The 20,366-nt window shown below is 37.0% G+C and overlaps 1 protein-coding gene across 1 annotated transcript in view; it reads left to right on the forward strand.

Annotated features, from left to right (window-relative positions):
• LOC142986337 (discoidin domain-containing receptor 2-like) overlaps positions 1–20,366 on the forward strand; it is a 143,700-nt gene that overhangs the window by 104,743 nt on the left and 18,591 nt on the right. The window contains exons 9-11 of the mRNA XM_076134791.1: positions 2,118–2,436; positions 3,260–3,363; positions 4,994–5,088. Of these exons, the coding sequence (XP_075990906.1) occupies positions 2,118–2,436; positions 3,260–3,363; positions 4,994–5,088 (518 nt within the window). The remainder of the gene's footprint in view (positions 1–2,117; positions 2,437–3,259; positions 3,364–4,993; positions 5,089–20,366) is intronic.

Below are 20,366 nucleotides of genomic sequence, written 5' to 3' on the forward strand. Positions count from 1 at the left end.
TAACGTAAAAAGTAATTACGCACAAAAATGTAGCAAAAATGTTGCCAAGCGGCTATCAATGTAATTTCACTCACGGACCTACGTATTCATCTAAAACGTAATAAATTTTATTTTTCCATACATCAAACGATGTTTTCATAAACGCTTTTACATTTCACCAAAAATATTCGAGACACGAAATCCATTAGTAAATACGTTAGGTAATACATATGAACAGGCCTTGTGAATTCGATATTAGCTTAGATGTATGCCATATGAAACTCTTGGATATACACTAAGTGTAAAATATAACGATAGATTATTTGTCTAAGCCTTCGAACTGTCGTACAATAACATACGCAACAGTATAGTGAAAATACTACTAGTAAGAACTAACGTGAAACAAAATTTATAGAAAAATGTACAGTAACATTTAAATGGAAACGTTATTTCTACTAAAAAGAAACTATAGTACATCTCATTCAAACGAGTACGACTTAACTTAAAGCGCTGTTTACTCTAGGTAACTAGGGAGCAATTAACACTTACTTTTCCTTTAAACAATGCTACAATTTACTGGCAAAAAACAAGTTGAAAACGACTTAAGACGCGGCTAAGTAAAATGTTTTATTTTCATCACCATGGCAGGTTAAATGTACGTAGAAATAAATAAGACGTACAATTTAAATCTTTTTGTACGACTTCCTGACTTTGCCATTCTTTTTGCAGATTTCTTTATGTGCCAAATGTGGCCAGGCTATTTTCAGTAGTTTGAAAAAAGCTTAAATGAGTAATGACATAATTCAGCATACTGATGAAAGCTACGAGAATCTAACCATAATAGTCTAACGAACTAAGAAAAGCAGCTACTTTTAAATAAGAAGGGTCTTTATTTCTGAAAATCCGTACTTGTACTTTAGTATTATTTAGGTCTTAGCTCACCAATATTGCGCTAGCTTTGTACTCGGAGTGCATTGTGCAGCAGAAATTGGACTCAGTCCGCCTGTTAACCTGAGATACACTTCATTAAATGTACAATTAGAAATTAGCGCAGAATTAACTGACTCTTGGCACCTCCTCCGTATTACTCTGGCAAGTCGCCATTTGCCTCACCTCGGTTTCAGTTTAGACTTTAGCCCCAGTTTCGTGGTACGAATGCACCATCCGACCTATTTCACTTTATTTATATGTAACTTTGTAAACTTTGAGGGGAACGCTGCAGATATTTAATGGTAACGACTTTTTTCGTCTTTTAATGTTTGTTTTCCTCTTTCGATGGTAAATCCATGATATTTCAGCTCTTTTTCGTGTTTGTGGCCAATCTTTTGCCATTTTCTTAAATCACCTTAAACCTTTGATTTAGTTACTGACTCCGTAAATGATAATAATAGCTATTAACTTTTTGCGTCTCCTTTTTATATCTCTCACGAAATGTTCTACTCAGAAACGAGACGCTGAAAAATCCAGAAGTTTGTATAATATATATAATATTGGCGTTGCCTAAAACACATAATTTTTTTGACAAGTTATTAACGCGCATAAGCCCTGACCTAAAGTGCTCAGGAAGAAACATGGAAAGTGGTTTTTGTAACAAAATAATAATTAATATTATGGCAACGTGAAGATGACTTCAGTTCGTATACTGAAAAATAAATTTTATATCAGAGAGTATCAATAATTCATAAATAGTACGTGCATCTAATCGGATTTCATATTATTTGTAAGCCCGCCTACAAAGTTTCACTTGGAAAACAATTATTTTTAACGGTGTAATTACATAAACAATTTAACCCTCTGCAGCCGGGTCGGAAACAGCCTAAGATTACATCAAACAAATAAACTCAAGTGATTTATATTATTACCACAGATGAAAAAGTAAGTCACAAACAACTGAGTCGAGTGTAGTGCCGTACATCTTAAAGATTGAGAGCGTCCCGACCGCGGCCGGCATTCCAAACTAAATTCACTTCCTATTATTTTGTTTTAACAATTAGTTCTGCGCTCGACATCTATTCATTTTCCCCCATTGTCTTAGTCTTGCGTGAAGGTTGAAAGCGAGGTCTTGCTTCATTCAACTTAATTCTCTCCTGAAAACGTTAATTCATGGCTATTTTAAGACTTGACTTCTTTGTCTGTAGTTACGACCACGGTGAACGCATCGTTGGAGTTCTTGGAGGAGTACTATCGAACCGACACTCCACCTTCTTCGAGGAAGAAACGGAACTCTTCGTTGCGCGTATCCGTGGGGTTGGCGTGCGGCGGTCTCGTCGGTGGGGGGGCATTCATTGCGGCTGCAGTGGTGTTGCTTACGAAGAAGACACGCCGCAGAATCCCCAACATGCTGAAGAAACCGTTCTGCCCATCTTTGCGACACGGCAACTCTAGCTCTCGGAACAATCGCAGGGCACCGCGTTTGGCACTCGCACTGGCTAACTGTCCACCTATACACATGTTACGGTAAGTTTATTTATTTACGTCGCTACTATTCCAACATCATTTTGTGTACGTTATAAAACACAAAGCAGAGATAAACAAAACTTATCTGTCGCCAACATATAAGTCTGAAAAACCTAGAAAGTTAGCCGTCGTAATCACCTTGAGGCCGCACTTGCCCGCACATACGTTCCTAATATTTGAGTTTATACAAAGCTTTACCTTCGGACCAAATCTTCCAACTGTGCCATAAATCTGCTACCTTCGTCCACTTGACTTTGAGAAAAAATCATAAATCAGGTGCCTAAGTCCGAGCCTTTGAAAAAAGGTAAAATTCCCGAGAGTCTTTTATGTTTAAAACTTGATCACAGACAGACAGACAACCCTAAATAATGTATGGATTTATTTGCTCCCTACAAAAGCACAATTGAACAACAGTGGACTAAATAAATCGGTTCAATAAAAGTCGGGTCGCACGAAGTGCATCGTGCAGTTATACCATTTACCTGTAAACTTGAACTCTATCGCAATAGCTCGGAAATAAATGCAACGTCGCCGTCCGCTAGTTACGTGGCATACATTAACATCCTGAAGCGCTTACATACTTAACATTTTTATCGAGACCCTAATTATGTCCAAATGTTAAATGTAAATGAGTACTTTGATAGCATGAAAAAATACAAGTACCTGCAAATATTTGAAGAATCAGTTTGAGTCTGACATTAAAGGACTAATTTAATATTTAGACAACGATACTCTAAAATCTGTCGCCGAGGAGTAGTTAGGGTGAGTTTAAGTGGTAAGTTCGAGCACTCGAACATGTAATATATGAACGGTTTGCCTGCAGGCCGGCGGTGGTTGACGAGGACTATAGGGAACCCTACAACATATGGAGGGAGACCTTGGGTCGTCGTGATAAACGCGAATCCCACGATCAGCACGAATACAACGGTAAGTGTCATACTTTGATTTAATTACTTTACAGAAACTAGGTAATGATCAAATAAGTGTTTTTCAATAAACTTACCTTAATAAATTAAACGAACACTAAGTATCCTCGTAAATCAAAACACGATTGTCTCGTCAGAGTCTTGAGACTAAAACCAAAACGATCTAAAAATACAACGAACTCAACTCTCAAGCTCTCGTAAAATTGAAAATCGACGGAAAAAGCTGGTACAATAGGTCGCAGACACAAGTTGTAAAGTGCAATAAAGTCGTAGATATTTAATCCACGGGGAGCTGACCCTAATTGTAAACATGCCTACACTCACAAATGAACAAACTACTGGTGTATTTTTTGCTCTATCCACAAGGGTTATAGCATGCGTGTGTGCGTAACTTTCCCTTGCCTCGCTAATTAAACATAGATACATACTTGTCTAAATACCCTACAGCTATAAACTCTAGCAAGGAGAGATATAGATACAGGAGTTAAAATAAAAACACCGCACAAGAAAAATAGTAAAGCATAACAAACGATGTGCCTCTCACATTAATATTCTGCAACGTTGAACACGCAAACATAATAAAAACGGTTCAACTTCACAATTTTATTGTCGCTTAATAAAACACACGTAACAAAAAACCTCGGCAATAAATTGTAGCAGTGCAAGTGTATCGCTAAACGCTTATGTCATGTTCCACGCGCGCCGTCTTTGTGGCAGCCCGTGTTTTTTCCGAGTCGCGCTAGTTAGCTCGCCCGCGACACTCGACTCGCCACTCGACTGCACTCGTTAGGTTTTCAAGCACACTTGCCCCTAGATTGTTACTTTTCCCCCGCTCTCGCTCCTTACCGGTGCTTCTTACACGAATAGCTTGAAAATGAAACGACCTAATGATTTTCTTAACTACACTTTAGTAAAACATTCCGACGAACGAGTGCGAGTTTTTCATAAGTGCACGCAAATGATACTTGACCTTATTTTGCTTCCCTCGAAATGTGGAAATGTTTTAATAATATTTGGATACTTGTTGGTTTAATTAATATTGCGGAAATATTTAACTTTACACGAACATGCTTCGTTTTAATATAATAATTAAATTGTAGCTTATATAAAGCGTATTCGCATCAATAGAGAACATTTTTAAACAAACCAGAATTCGGCATTTGTGATACTGAATTCCCTTTTAAAGAAAACTCAAGATAGGGGGCGTGCTCGTTACCGGGCGGCCGGACGTCCGGTCGGAAAGCCGGCCATTGTTCAGAAGCCATATTGAAAAGATGATGCGCCCGAAGCACAGGATAATAGGTCCCGGGCTCGTGTATCTTTGGAAGAATAAGGTGGAGAAAATAGTGACGGGTTTTGCCCAAAAATACGCATTATTCGTGACTTTGACAGACATTTTGGACGCGGAGAGCCGCGACAGAGCGTGTGAGAGCGGTATTGTCATGGCGAAATAAAAAAGGAATAGAAAACGACGAACTTTTATGTGCCAAAGTAATTTCGTTTACAATATTTTGTACACGCGACAATTACAAAACCTTATATTAAAATGAAAACATAACAATCAGTGACAACTTTCTAAAACAGTCCTCGCAATCAATTACCGTTATATTGACATAAATATTTTGTTGCAGAAATATGCGAAGACCCGGAATTCCCTCGACCCTACATGATGAAACGACCTGACCCGCATGAAAGTTTCTACGCTGCCACGGATATTATACACCATGTAAGTAATTACTAATTAATTACATTACTCGTACACAAAAAGGTTATATTTCCTGTTCGTATCATTATACCTCGACAAATTACGTGGAACTACCTTTGGAGTATTTTTAGAGAATAAGTCGCTGAATTTAATATCAAAGGCCGCTCCTTCGAGGGTTTATTAACACAGGGAAATAAAAGCGGAATATTAAAAGATGGAAAATTAAATTATAGGCACATATACATTTTTATTTGCGCATAATAATTATGTAAAATGACTGTGAAAATTACACTTTCATAACGAAATCAGATCATAAAAGCGTGGGTGGAAAATATTTATCAAATCCAATAAATATTTGCCAGTTTTGGAATCTAAACATCTTTAACGAAAAAAATATAACATGTAATACTTACCATTTGCACATGTAGGATGTAGGAGTTTAGAAAATTAGCATTTCCACAGTATTTCTGTAATATATTAGTAGCAGTCGCGTCAGGCTGTTTAGTTCCCAGGTTTACATTTCACACTTACTAAACATTCATCAAATTATCATCCGAATTGAAACCGGCTCAGTAAATATACTAACATCCAATCAAATATCCAATTTGGGATCTAATCATTGCGCCATTCTCATAACTCTAAATCGGACAATCGTAGTGCATTTAGCACGCCAATATATGGTTTGTATCGTACGAATTTTGTGCGTAGAGGTAACGAGAAAAGCCTAATCGCTTTACTGGGATTTGAACGGGATCCGAACATCGTATAAATGATAGGATTACAAATATGCAATTGTTTACTTTAGTTTATAATGAAAAGGCAGTTATGCTTTCAATCAGATGCCGTAACTAATACTAAGCCTAAGAATCTGGAATATAACATTTCGTCTTAAAATATAAATGTAAAAGTCATTCTATTTTACAATTCATACGAGTACATCCCTCTTGCATAAATTCACCAGTAAATATAACGAGGGCATCCCGAAGAACGCCTGTAAGAAGATTATTTTAATAGCGATAAAAATCTTGCTTTGACATCAAAGAGCGTAGCATCATACAGACTCAACTGAAATGCAATACGTCGTTAATATGGGAACATGGAAATGGACCCGCATTTTTCTACAACTTAGGTCATATTTATTTTCACTTTTCTCTATATTTACCTCTCTCCTTCTCATTTTATGTAGTAGCTCCCGGCGGTTAAGAAAGCGAAATAAATGTGGAAATATAAAGTGAAAAACTAATAAAAGCAATGTAAACTCAATAAATGTGTAATAAAATGATACATTGCTCCGAGCTTTTGAACCTATAAATATTTATTTTAAATAAAATACGCTCTACTATTGCCTGACTTTATTATATTATTTGTAAACTAACTGTGCGCAATATTAAAATGTACATACATTTGAAATTATCATATGTACGTTTGTGGTAAAATCAATAAAATCCGATATATCGTAATAAATGTAAAAGTTCAACAGTCATTGAATCACCGACATATTTTCAACAAAATGCAGAAGCACTTACAAAAGAATTTTTAATTTCCCGCAACCATTTCATACGAATGTTTTTCTTAAGAGACGTCGCCGAAACATTAAGTTTATTACATTCATTATGCGAACAGTCTCATTATACAACACCGCGTACAAAGGAAACGGTACAAAAACTTTGTGTGAAGTATGCTAGCACGTTTTATCATTACGTGCTCAAAGGTTTTACTCAGGTACTACGAGATGCGCCTTTGAGACCCGCAGTTTTGATTAAGACAACAGAATAAATGAAAATAAAACTAATTAAGCTTTTCACGAACCGTTTGGGGGATTCCGCTTTAAAAATAACAAAAGCAACTAATTTAGACGTTAACTCAATTTTAAAAGGCGTGGTGGCAAATAAAAGCATTTGTTAAATTAACGAAAAGTACAAATGAAACTGGCTCAAGGTCTTATTTGATAAAAATATCGTATCTCGTAGTCTTAAAAACAGGGTTTCAAGGTTGTTCGGAACCCGCTTGCATTTTAAAGAGTTTCATTATGAAAACATTGAAATATTCAAGGGCAGAATCGGCAGTGTAAAGATGTAAACCCATAAGGCATGAACACGTAAAGTATTATACAATAATGTAGGGCGGGCGGATCGGCTGATTTCCCGAGGGACACGCGGTCACACGCCCGCGCTGCGTAAACCATACCAATTGAACATTAATACGTAATGAACATTATTTAGTTAACCTTAACTTACGGACTGTTTTTGTTTCAACAGTATATCTTCTTTATGTCGTCACGGAAGCACGGGATTTTGTAAAACTGTTGTCTTTTCAAATTGGATTTTTTCCTTGAGTGCAGTTACGATGCCAATCGAATTCCAAAGTGGCAGACGCGATGCGCTCTTGTTTCCAATTCCATGCTTATTAAAACAATGAACTGATGTAGGTTATTTTGCTATAAATAATAGGTTGAATTGTTTAACTCGTTATAAAAGTTTGTACTTACAGACTGTTCCCATTATGGCGTAAGTGAGAAATATCTGAAAATTAAGTGGGCACATAATACATGACATAATATATACGTTAATTTATATTTTTATAAACAATGGCTGAGATGAAAAACTAATTTATGACCGTCCTACAAAAACAGAATTCGCCTAAACCAACATGTTGCCAGCGAGAACTCACATTTCAAAAAAGCTAAAACATTATTCCACAAACGAAAACGAAACGTAGAAAGCGACGATTTAAAGTCGTACAATTGGTCGCGCGTGCATTCGGCAACCGCTACTTTAGTACGACACTAGTACAAACACTGCATGCGAACAATGCCGATGACAACCGAACTGACCTAACGAGACCAGAATTAAGCCGTTCAATCCGAATAGATGATCCAAGCTTGGCGCGAATTTGTAGCGCTTAATGCCGTGTTTACCTGACTATCGGACAGGTGAAACACGTCATTTGTCAAGAGTTATCTCATCTACCAGCTATTGTTTGAATTACAGTAATAAGCCCAAGGTTTGACATATGATGGCCATCTATAACGTACTATAATTGTAGACGTAAAAGTAACATTTACATGATAACGACTAGGACAAATAGTTGTATGAAATAAAATAATGGCATGGCAATTAGCGCACTGTTTCTCATATATCCAAGTTAAAAAATGTTTGTACGTATGTTTTACTGCACCATTTTGGATGTTTGATCGCGCAATATTTCGACATAGATAATAAAATTTAAAAACCGTGGATTTTATGCCGAAAATAACTGTAAAATTATTTGAATTTTGTACGAAAAATACACACATCCGTATCCGGGCGGCAGTTGGTTTGTAGACATTTTAAAATAGGACAGATTTTTAACGACGCCCGCTTTTCAAAGAGGCTTTGCAAACATTGAAATTCGAACACGAGTAAATATACCTAGTACACACTACATAACGAATATGTTTATTAATATAGCTGTTATTGAATGAAGCTGTGTCTGTTGCAATGCAGTTGTTAATTAAACAGATATTAATTATAATAGATAGTAGTGTAACGCAATCTTGCTACCATCATAATGGAATCTCACCTCGACGTTGTATTCGCGTCCTAAATGTATTTCATTAGAGGCAAGTACCTGCCACTAATCATCTTGTTGGTTACATAAACTCGGCGCATATTAAAGCATCGGGTAACGGGAATTACAAACTGCACTGCTGAGTGATTATTAACATGGCTGTGAAGTCCCTTTGATACCGAATTCTAAACATTTTTTTCCAAAAAAAATACATGTACCTACCTAAATTATTATCGGTACTTACGATACGACACGATAAGTCGTACGCTGCTGGACGATTTTATTAATTGTGGATCCAAGTTCGCAAGCCTAAAATTAAATATTCAAATATTACTTATGCATGAACTAAAAGACAATCAATACAAACATATTAAATAAGTAACAATCACAGCTCAGTTTATACAGCATTGATAACATAAATTAGCAAATAGGCAATTAACTAAATTATTCATAAACGGGCCATCACTATCACTCGTATTGAATGTAATGTAGGCACTCCCGAATAATGGATTTGATTGGCACGTCAAGTGGATATAATCGAGTAAGGCCTATTATGATATAGCCATATTTAGGACATGGTTTCGTCGACAGCGATAACTTTCTAAAATTATACCATTATTTCAGATTGCTACTTTGAAATATCAGTGTAGGAAAGGTCGTTCTACATTATTGAAGATAATTTTGTTTTGTTTTTGCAATACTCAGCTGCATAGCTCACACATGTAATAATCGTGTTTTACAAATATTTATGAGTGAATATCAAATCCTGTAGAAATCCATGCTGATGTCAATAACATGACTGTGGTTTAAAGATATACTGCGTTTGAATCTGTTTCAAGTTTTTCGAAAATAAACACTACAAAAAAAGTCAATACCTTTGACTGACACCAAAATAAAATTTAAATATCGATGCAATATCCTGCGGTATGTGCGGTATAAAAAATCTAAATATTGGACGTCCATTTGGCAGGCGTATTTGATTTCTAAACTTTTACAGCCCGCCGACATATCTGTCAAACCGCAAAATTTCATCTGTGAATTTCAATGAAACGTTGTTGAAATATTTGAATAAAAATTGTCAGCGTTTCACAGTTAACTGGTTAGAGAGAAAAAACGAAACATTACCCTTCAGTCAAATGTCCTTCTATTTGTCTATCAAGGGTTGTTCAGGTGAACATGTTTGTGACTTTTGTGTACTTTATTTACAGACGTGTGTCTATTTGCTTTTATTAAAGCAAACAATCACAGCTGTATAGCACGTACTTATTATGACGTCAAAACTATCACAAGATTAATTTGGACACAGTGTAACCCATAACCTGACACGGTCAGTGGGTCGCTGCATACACAATAACTGCATAACGTAGCTTGTTACAACAATATCTCCAAGAAAGCATGAAGATTAAACGTCAGTCGCAAACAAACGCTCCAATCTTCTGGCAAAGGAAGCCATCGCCACTCGAAACTATAACAGAAAGGGACAGACGTCATGGGCAATAAGCGTCAGAACAATGTTCGTCGCTCTTCGCCCGTAATAGCACCTCGCTCAAACACGAGAATGCACCTGACGGCCTATTGAACTAGGATGCAGGTATTCGGTGTTTGCCTAAAGGCTTTCACCCTACGGCCAGTGATTACGACAGTGCGGGCACACTTCCACGCTAGACTTGATGATATCTGACTTGCATTGTGTACCACGTGCCAATTATAGTTATGTAGCTGCAGATAATGGATTCATTAGGTGATTAAAGGCTGGTGTTCAAAGCACACGACGTGCCTCTGTCTTTGGCACGACTCCTGGTATTGATGCCTAAAGACAGTGTTAGTTTGATAGTGATCAACGAGTTACGATATCAAAAGTTCCAACCGTCAACAAACTAGGGCAGTTTAATTCTTTATTATTCGCTAGAGCGAACTAATTGTAGATAGCGACTTGATAAAAGTTTGCTAAAGTAGAGATCTAGCACAAACCCTTCAAAATGATTGAATAAGTATTCTCTTATCTCAACTGGTACTATAAGCCACTGTTCTATAGAGCAAAACTAGGGCAAAAATAATATCAATAGCAGGCTCTTATTCTCCTGTTTCCAGTCTATTCTAAGACCATCATTATAATCTTATCAACAGCAATATTTTAAGTAACCAATGTTATTATAATATACAATTAGGGGAACATGACGTTGAACAATAATATGGAGACTGGATATCCTCAGATTATAGTATTCAGACGTAACATTTCCATTTTTTATGCATTTTTCACCTGTATTTACCTGTTTCTTTAAAAAAATTTAACACGTTACGGCTGAAAATAAATAGTATGCGCTTCAAACAATACAAATGAATGAGTTAACAAAACTAAGTTAACCCAGATACGTAGTACGAAGTCCGTGAATACATAAACAGAGTTCGACCGTCAGTTATGAAGTTATATCTCTGCATTAACAGTTTGATTCAAAGCCAAAACATTATAATCCACTGTTCAGACGTGTCAGCAAATACATAGAAAGCCGCGAACTAACATTGACCCAACATAAGCTCAACTGACGTCGAATATCAACAGTTAGTTTGCAAGAGCAATGGACCTGAAACAGCCCGCTTCTTGACTTAATACCGCTAATTCAATACTCGCTATACGAATAGAAACTGCTATATAGCTGTTACATTAGCACATTTAGAGTTGTGCCGACTGCCGAAGGGTATTTCACCCGCCTAATGCACTGCCGTATCAAAACAAACTCTCGTACGTTAAAATACATGTAATTTTAATTAACACGTGTTATTTGAAGCAGAAACTTAATTACAGTTGTATTTTCCGCAGCTTTATAAAAGCACGTGAACAAAGAAAGAAATACACGGTACATGCTGTCGCAATACAGTCAAAGCCGGTTAAAATAAGAAAAACTCAATGATTCGATAGGGAACTTCGAACATAGACACATTTTTCAATTCAAACGAAGCCAAAGCAACGGTAATCGAAACATATTACGCTATTCTCCTTGCTGCGATTCAAAAAGATGTAAAAAGTCGTACATGTGTCGCTTAATCCGCAGTAGGGGTCAGTGCGCCCATCTCACCCGACGATACACGAACGAGAATCAAAAGAGAGACATCACTTTACAATTTTAATACTAACGTTGTAATATCTCTCTTCGAAAAGAAAATTGGCTTCGGTACATAGTTTTTTTAATGTAAGTTTATTTGTTAAAATCTAATAAAAACGTGTACGTTTATAAATGATGAGAAGTGATTCAGTCTTGTTCAGTCCGCCGTGTTTTGTTTACCTACATCTGTACAAACTCAGATAAATGTACATATCAGATTCGCACAATAAACAACGCAAGAGAAATACTCACTCATTACTATACAAATAGCTTCGTTTTGTACACACGTTTTTATTTTACTGTCGTGTTTCGTGTCGTTTATCCAAAACAGCCCGTTTGGCTCGACGTTAGTACAATTTATAACTGCAGCGGCCGCTCCGCTCCGTTCATTACAGCCCTCCCTCCTCTTTACCTAGAATTATTGTATAGCTTCTGTACTGTTGTAATAACTCTAAGAGCTGTATGACAGGTGTTACCAAGCTAACGTTAATTAGTTCAGCTGCTGTGACAATTACTCAAAGGAATCTAAGCATTCATATTTGAGGTCGCGATATCGCTTATTTAAGGGAGAAGTTCTGTATTTCTATTAAAAATAAATGACATTGGGCTCCAAGCAGATAAAAGGCGTGTACATGAATGCTCCACGGCGGACGCACGGCCGCGGAAAGCTCAGTCCAATCCGCTCCAACATTATTACACTAAAATATAGCCGCTCTCTATTTTTACGACCCACTCCGGTGATAATATACTCAGGTTCTTGTAAGAATGTAGGTATCCTTTATTTCCCCTGTTACGTAGGAACCAAAATATTCATTCACAGAACACCACCTGTGACCTTATTAAAAGTTGCCTGCCGACTGAAAGCGAGCGGAACACGGGTGTCGCATTCTAATACGATCCCGAGTTCCGTGCCCGCGATCAATCTTCACTACAAACAATAGCTTATTCTTTTACTACTTTCTTTAATGTGAAAGCAATAGAAACTTTTTCGTCAAGTGTCTCTCCAATCAACAAACTTTGGCAGTGTACTCGTTTAACTTCTTTTCCTGGGCGTTAATTTGAACAACAAGTATATTACATTAATAAAATTCGTAACTTTCGAATTTCTTTCTTGTAGTAACTTATCTTTAATATCCATTGAAGCTTGAAAACTTTCACGAAAATTAAATTCTGGGGTGATCCTTTTAAACAATGATTATAATACGGCAAGAAGAATTCAATAAACCGCCTGGTTAAACCACCCTGAGTTATTTCTCAACTAAAAACAATAACGTGGACAATTTTGGCAAAAATACGTGCACATTACTGAGCGAACACTTGCGAGACTCCTCGCGAACTTGCCGCCAGTGAATACCAAATAATATGCATTCTAGAGGTGTTTAAAGAAAATTCATGATAAAACGCGCCGCGGTACATTTGGCTCGAGCAAACGACACACGGTTGCGGCAAACAAATTAGAGAGAACCGTGTTTACGTACCCCGATGTATGTAGTAGTGGCGTGCCGACTCGACGGCCAATTGGGTTTTACCAAAACACGATTAAAAAATGTACCTTCAACATGGTAGGTCGATTAATTTTCACTGTTTGCAGATTCAATCTGCCTGTACATACAAGATTCAATTTGGCCTAAATATTCTTCAGCAAACAATGGAAACATCAAACAGTTTTGAAACACACATTCGCAGCTGAACAACGCGGCGCGGACGTGTTTTCCACAAAATGTCAGGCATGTGGATAATACCCCATCACTGCCGTGACCATTACAAACACCCACAATGAACAATACCCAGTGACGAACCGTAAACCGCATTGTCTCGTTGCACGATTCCGCCGAAAGGCCTTTGTCTATTAAGTCATCAATTGGTTATAAGCCCTTGGGCCCATTAGTCAATTGAGCCGTTCAGCCGTGGCTACATTTAGTTGGCCATCTATTAACATTCGTGTTAATGCCTTCTACGGCGAACAACATTTATCAAGTAGAGTACAACCACAATTTAAGTGCTGTAACCGTCACAAACACGCCGCCAAACAATTTTCCACTAGCGATTTTTTAATGTTCTCGACTCATTTATAATAGGGGCGTAAACTTGAGCTTAACAATACAAAGAAGAGAACCTCGACAAGCATGGAGCAACACATTATCCTATTCACTTTAGGAGAGTCGATAAATATAACTCGAGTGACTTTGCAACTTACAAAAAGGGGAACAACAACACTGTTGTACGTATATAGTTGGTAGCGAGTGGAGTCCCAGGTGTTTCGTAGCCCGCCCTCCATTTCTCAAAGTGAATCCACATTGCGGCCCGTATTTTATAATGACACTGGGAGTTTGCCCAAACGACGTATGCTCGCTGCCCACTCAAGGATTACCTCTAGGGCTGTGCCTTTTGTCGGCCGAATCTTTTTGTAGCTCGTGATAAAATAGTGCGGCTTTATGTGGCGCCTCACCGATATTATATAAAACGTTAGTCATTCGACGGATTCGTTTGTAGTCACTCTGTTTGATGTTTGCTTTATTGGAGCTAGACGATTTAAAAATCAAAAAGGCATAAGATAAACTTGTCTATAGAAAGACTGTATATACCGAAGTAACAAACTGAGAGATACGTAAACAGGCAACCTTATTTAAAAAGCTTCGAGCTAAAAAGAGAGCATTAGCAGTGCAGTCGTTAAAGGAGAAACCGCCAAAACCATGCGGAAAAACATAGGCTTAGTAACACGTACGTAATATGTACAGCGAAGTAAAAATTGCAGCTCTCTGGCACAATAGGAGGTAACGGAGGTAACTACCTAATTAGTGCTGCACATGCCTTATTTCAGGTTTTTCCCAGCGAACTTAATTAATGCATTTTGTTGAAGAACACCTGAGACAAGGGTACTTAATTTTTAATTACATTGTAGTGGGGAGCACGTTGAACGCTGTCAGTCTTCTAAGGCTTTGTCTACATGAACGCTTTAATAATGAAAGTGGTTTCGTCGGTAAAACTTGTGGGGAATTGATATACCTGATGCTTTTAAAATGCACTTAATTTTGTTGTTTTTGAAAAATTTAAACATCATTTACATAATCATATACCACATTATACATAAAGTTTATTGTTAGTTTTAGAAAGGGCACGATACTTTTAAACCAGATTCCTTAAGAATTTCCCACTCCCATTAGCTCTGGGCGTATTTTAAAATAAACACAGTTTTATTTAACTTTCAAAGAAGTGAAGTGAAATAGCTCTAGGCCTTGTCTAACCGACTTATATAAACATAGTTATTAAATGTCTCATGCTGAACCGCCGCAAACGATTAGCCCAGTCAGTTTTAATATTATTTTACAGAAGTTACGGGCATTTTTATAAGCCAAGGTTTTTCTTAGCTAGAGGGATTCTAAGTAAATAGTTTAGCGTTTGTATTCATATCGAACTTAGCAGTTATATTATATTATAGAAGCAGCTATACCCGTCTAACATTTAGGGTTTTTTTAAATCTAGTATAGTAATACTGCATAGAATTTTGTGACATGAAACTAATTATGAGAGTAATCATACAATAATAATGATTCTGAAAATAAAAACGCGCAATTTTTTTAAGAATTATAATTATTTTTTAAGACCTAAATCCTTCAAACAATAACAATGGAATTTTTCCTTTTCAAAACGAAGTATTTCCCTTCAATGTTTTGTAACAACCATGAGAGGTTCTTTCCTCTCCACGGCGGTTACGGAAAAATGAAAAGTTGACTCGTCTCACTTCTTTACAAGTGCGATGCTTTTGTCCTGATAGAGCTGGAGGTACCTTTGTTTTACCCTATCCCCGTGGATCCACTCCTTCCACTGAGTAAGGAACGCGCTTTCAATAAGGTACCTAGGATTTAATGTATTGTGTTTCTCGTTATTCATGACTTTTGTATTTAATATTAGCGTAAGCAGATTAATATTCAACATACGAAAACTAAAACATGACTTTTTAGTTTGCTTACTTACATTCTAGTGAATAAACAAACTAAACCACATCACGTTAAACCTATTGAGCCAATTTTCATACAAAAACCAGACTGCAAGCTCGAATTCCAACTTTAAAACGGTAGTTTTTGTACTAAATTCCCTCAGGAAGCTCAGTTGCCATCGAAAAATAATTGCTCGCGGATGGAGTCGCGGGCCCGAGCTAGGAACATAAAATATTCAGTGTTACTACAGCCGGATTTATTATATAAACTATTTCGCAACTCCGCCGGCAGTATGATACTCCATATGTTTTTCATGCAATTCCAGAGCTTTACAAACTACCGAAGTTTGTAGCGGAACTACGTTTGTTGTAGTTTTTCATTGATAAAGTCCTGCGAGTTAGAAAAATCGATTCTCATGCGGTAACATTTGCATTAATCGTTTTAGTTACCGTGTTGAGGCTGGAGCCGCTAAAAGCATTGCCGATGGAACTAGTACTTGGTTTAACCGTTATAGAGATATGGAGACAGTGTTGCCAGATGTCCCGTTTCCGTACGTCCCTATTATTTTTAATAGGGTCATGATTCGTTTTAACTTTGCAATGATATTCAGAATCTTTGAAAAGTTTTTGATTCTGGTGCGTATAGTCAGTATAACTAATCAACATGTAAATTAAAGATAAATAAACAAACTGCTTAGAATTTTTTGACTTATAACTCAATGGTCAAAAGTCATTGTCTTTATTTCCCAAACCTAATGAAGTCACGAAACGTTAAATAAAACCTTCGTTATTTTCCAAGAAATTTTAATTTCGATTTCTGTTTTATGTGGTGTTTTGTAACGTCCGTTTCCCGCAGTGTCATCAAAAAGTCGTTTGTAAAGAACAGTAAAGAACTGTGATAGTAGAACGTTATTTATTCTGTCGATAAAGTCAATGTTACCCAAATTACAAGGCTTAATTCAAATATTAGTTAAAAGTTATTACTACGAACGCTCTCGATATTTGACGTCGAACATTTAAGGCACTTAAACTTGGCAAGAACTAAAACTATAATGACCAAGTAGCACACCAGAAAATTAGGTTATTTTATGTAACTACAGCATTTTTCAAGTTGTCGGCGTCCACGCTAAAGTTCGTTCTACTTTAAGACTACGTGCGTAGACTTCTAAGCGTTACAGACGTCTGGATGCATCTACCAGATAGTCTTAAAGTGGTCAATGGCCTTTGCCAAAGTACTTAGTTTCAAACAAAATGCTAAGACCTGCCACCTTATTGAGCGACTTTTGCACTCGAACAGGTGAGCTCGTTGTAAAGGCGACTAATGCAACTTTATGATAAAATAATTTTGCATACATTATTCATCAGAAAAAAACGGTTTTGTTGCTTAATGATCGTGTGAAATCACCCTTTCAGACAATTAAATCATAATCATTCGCAACTTAAATTATATTTTACCGTCATCAAACAAATCAATCAGTGGGTCCCCCATAAATAGTAGACGTTCGTACTAAAAAGACTATTGAACAATGAGGTCCTTTTAACAATCTCTTTTAAACTGAGCATCGTCAATGACAACAATTGTAAAGTATGTACAAAAAATACGAATAAAAACTTTAACGAAATGATTTTCCATCATAAAAGCCGCGAACATTGAAGTGTGAAGAGCATGCTGCTGCTCCCGTCATGTAGGGTGAAAATTATTGACTCCCTCGTCGCGAGAACAAAAGTGCTCTATCAAGTGTCAGTCAAAGCACCCGCGGGTTTTAAAATCAACCACTTTGTTCAACAAATTATGCACTACTGGGAGCTCAGTTTAAGTGCAACGAGATAATAGAATTATGGGACCCGCTAAATTAATTTGCGCCTTAATGCTCTTATAGATGGAAGATCAATCGCTTCTCTTTTATCTTTGTCACAATCAATCACGTCGCTTTTCTGTTACTACTCCCTTTAATAGAGCAGTTATTGTGAAATATCGCAAAGATGCATCTTATTCTTGGTTAGCTCTTGAGACTTTCATAGCATTCCAAAATGGACCGTTAAACTTAAAACCATAAACTGCTTACATCGCCCGGCAACTTATCCCCACACATCCCTGGGTCCTACATAAATATCGGAGACGGCGCACGCGTCAATAAATCAGTTGCACGTTCCAATAATTACACCTCTCAGGACACCTTCCTCGCATATTTCGTGCATAATTCCTCTGCAACATTTTTGCCTCCCCATTTTCTGCGGGCACTCCATTACATGTAACACACGGTAACATGTAGCCACAACACTACCTACCGTAAGTACCCCCGAGTGGCACGAGAATATGTCACGTGTCCCGTAACAACCCCTCCCACCCCTCTCGCCCATCCCCCCCAGTCGTCCTGCAGGGGTGTCACACCGGAGCTGAATTAAATAATGGATTGCTTTGCATAGACGTCGGCTTATTCTATTTAGCCATAAATAAAATTTATGTACCATAAGGACTGATGATATGAATGCGTTTGCGGAAAATTGTTTTACTCGTTCATTGATATGATTGGTTACTTTGTACGGTTTCAATTAATTGATATTAAATTAAATGTTTATTTAATAGAAACATGTGCGGGGCGATCGCGTATGTTAATATCTCTGAATGTAATTGCATTTGTATATTATAATACTTGTTTACTACTGCTCTGGGTTGTAGAAACATATACCTATTAACGGAAAAACAACCATTTCGAGGCAAATCGAATAAACAAACAAATGTTGATGAAGCCAAAAATCCCTATACCTATCAACTTAAAGTTAAAGACGATTAATGACAAACCAAACATAGCAGGTAGATGACCTCAGCCCAAGATCGTCCCTATCAGTTCCCCTGCACATGAAGAGGTAGCCCTCTCACGGAGGGCAGGACTATCTACGTATTAACGACACCGTGCTGCAATCAACAGTCACGGGTCAAACGTCATTAAAGGGATATCGACTTGAGCCTTAATAGTATTTGAAGAACATTTTACTGTTTACTAAACAATAAAAATTGTTCTTCTAACAGAGATCGAAAGTTAATTGGTTAAACTGAATCGTTAAGGCTCATGTAATGAGAAGAAGCCTACAGCTTAAGGCAGTTTTAAAAGGTTATTGACCTTATTTTAAAGAGAAAGAAAAGCTGCGATAAATTTTTACTTTATTAAGACATTGAACTAGAGGGAACATGATTAAGAAGTAGGATTGTTTATGATTATAATTTTATCATCAATGTGAGTCATGTCAACATATGTTTTTAATACAAAAACATGAAGCTCAAATTATTTCCAATTATTAAACTTTGTCAATTTTCATATTTTGTCATAAAACGCGCACACGAGTGCATCCAGTTTCATCTACGAAGTAAGAGCAGTAAAAAAGTTTTAAAAGCGTGCCGTAAAGAGTATACAGCTAAAAGCTAAGATAATTACATGGTACACACGAGGCAGCACATCGGAAATCATGGCTCCCCGTGTACACGAAGCACTCGTTTATTCATTGAACAGAGAAAGTAATAGGGCAGGACAAGATATCGACTTCCGCATCATAGCACCGCAAGCACTTTGTTAAAATGAAGTAGATTCTGTAATAAACACGAGCAACATCCCTAAAAAAATAATTATCAGAAGCATCACCTGTCCGCGCCGCCCAAACATTGTCTTGTAATATTTATAGTGTCTATAAAGACCGTCGAATTTGTATACCGCAAGGGCCTTCAAACTAAAGTACGTACGAATCGAGGGGAGAGCCCGGGGTTTGTAATATTAATGGTATTGCCCAAGGTATGCTTGGATTTTACTCATTAGGGGTATTATGCGGTCGTTTACAAAATGATAAATGAGTGCACGACGATATTATGAGCAAGCGAATCGCGGACCCAATCGTGTTTTGTTAATGTTTTACTATGGCTTTGTAGGGCTTTCGCAGTAAGTCGACGGCTTTACCAACAGGCTTTCTATTGTGAATTAGGTTTGTTTTGTGTTAGCAACTTGGACCATGATGGTCCCGCGCTCGCGTATGTTTTAGGTAATACTTTAAGTCTTCCTAACTGGACAAGCAGTGAGCTCGTAAAACTTTTGTCCTGTAACTTACCAACACAAATATTGCTGAACAGCGGAGGAATAACACTAGTCGTTTTGTAGTTTATGTGCGCTGTGTAGTGTTCACTATTTCATCTCTAAGCTCATCTACTTTACTGTTCGGAGATAATGTATTGTCCCATACATATAATTTACAACCGAGACACAATACAATATCAAACATTCTTCATTTGTAATAACGGATATTATTAATGGCCACATAATAACTGCAGTCCACATATAATACACCTTCGTCTATAATAATTCATAGTACAGTATAAATTATAGCAACGCAATCTTGGAAGGGGGAATAGCAATTAAGCCGAGAACCTGGTTATTTAGTAGCACACATATAAAATAGTATCGGACTCAGTCGTAATGTACCAGCAAAAAGTGATCAATATAACACACTCATTAATAACCCTTCCGTTCCGTTCCTAATGCCATTGTTCTCGGAAACAGAAAAATATTAAATGTATTCACGAAAGTATCTTGTTTAACTTGTAGAACACAAGCAATTGAAAGATTTCAATATTGTCGGCCGTTATAAAATATACTCTCGAAACTAGACAGATAAAATAAAACCTATAGTTTTGGGAAACTGTGTGAAAGTTATACATACATTTGATA

The sequence above is a fragment of the Anticarsia gemmatalis genome, chromosome Z, assembly GCF_050436995.1.
Source record: "Anticarsia gemmatalis isolate Benzon Research Colony breed Stoneville strain chromosome Z, ilAntGemm2 primary, whole genome shotgun sequence".
NCBI lineage: Eukaryota > Metazoa > Arthropoda > Insecta > Lepidoptera > Erebidae > Anticarsia > Anticarsia gemmatalis.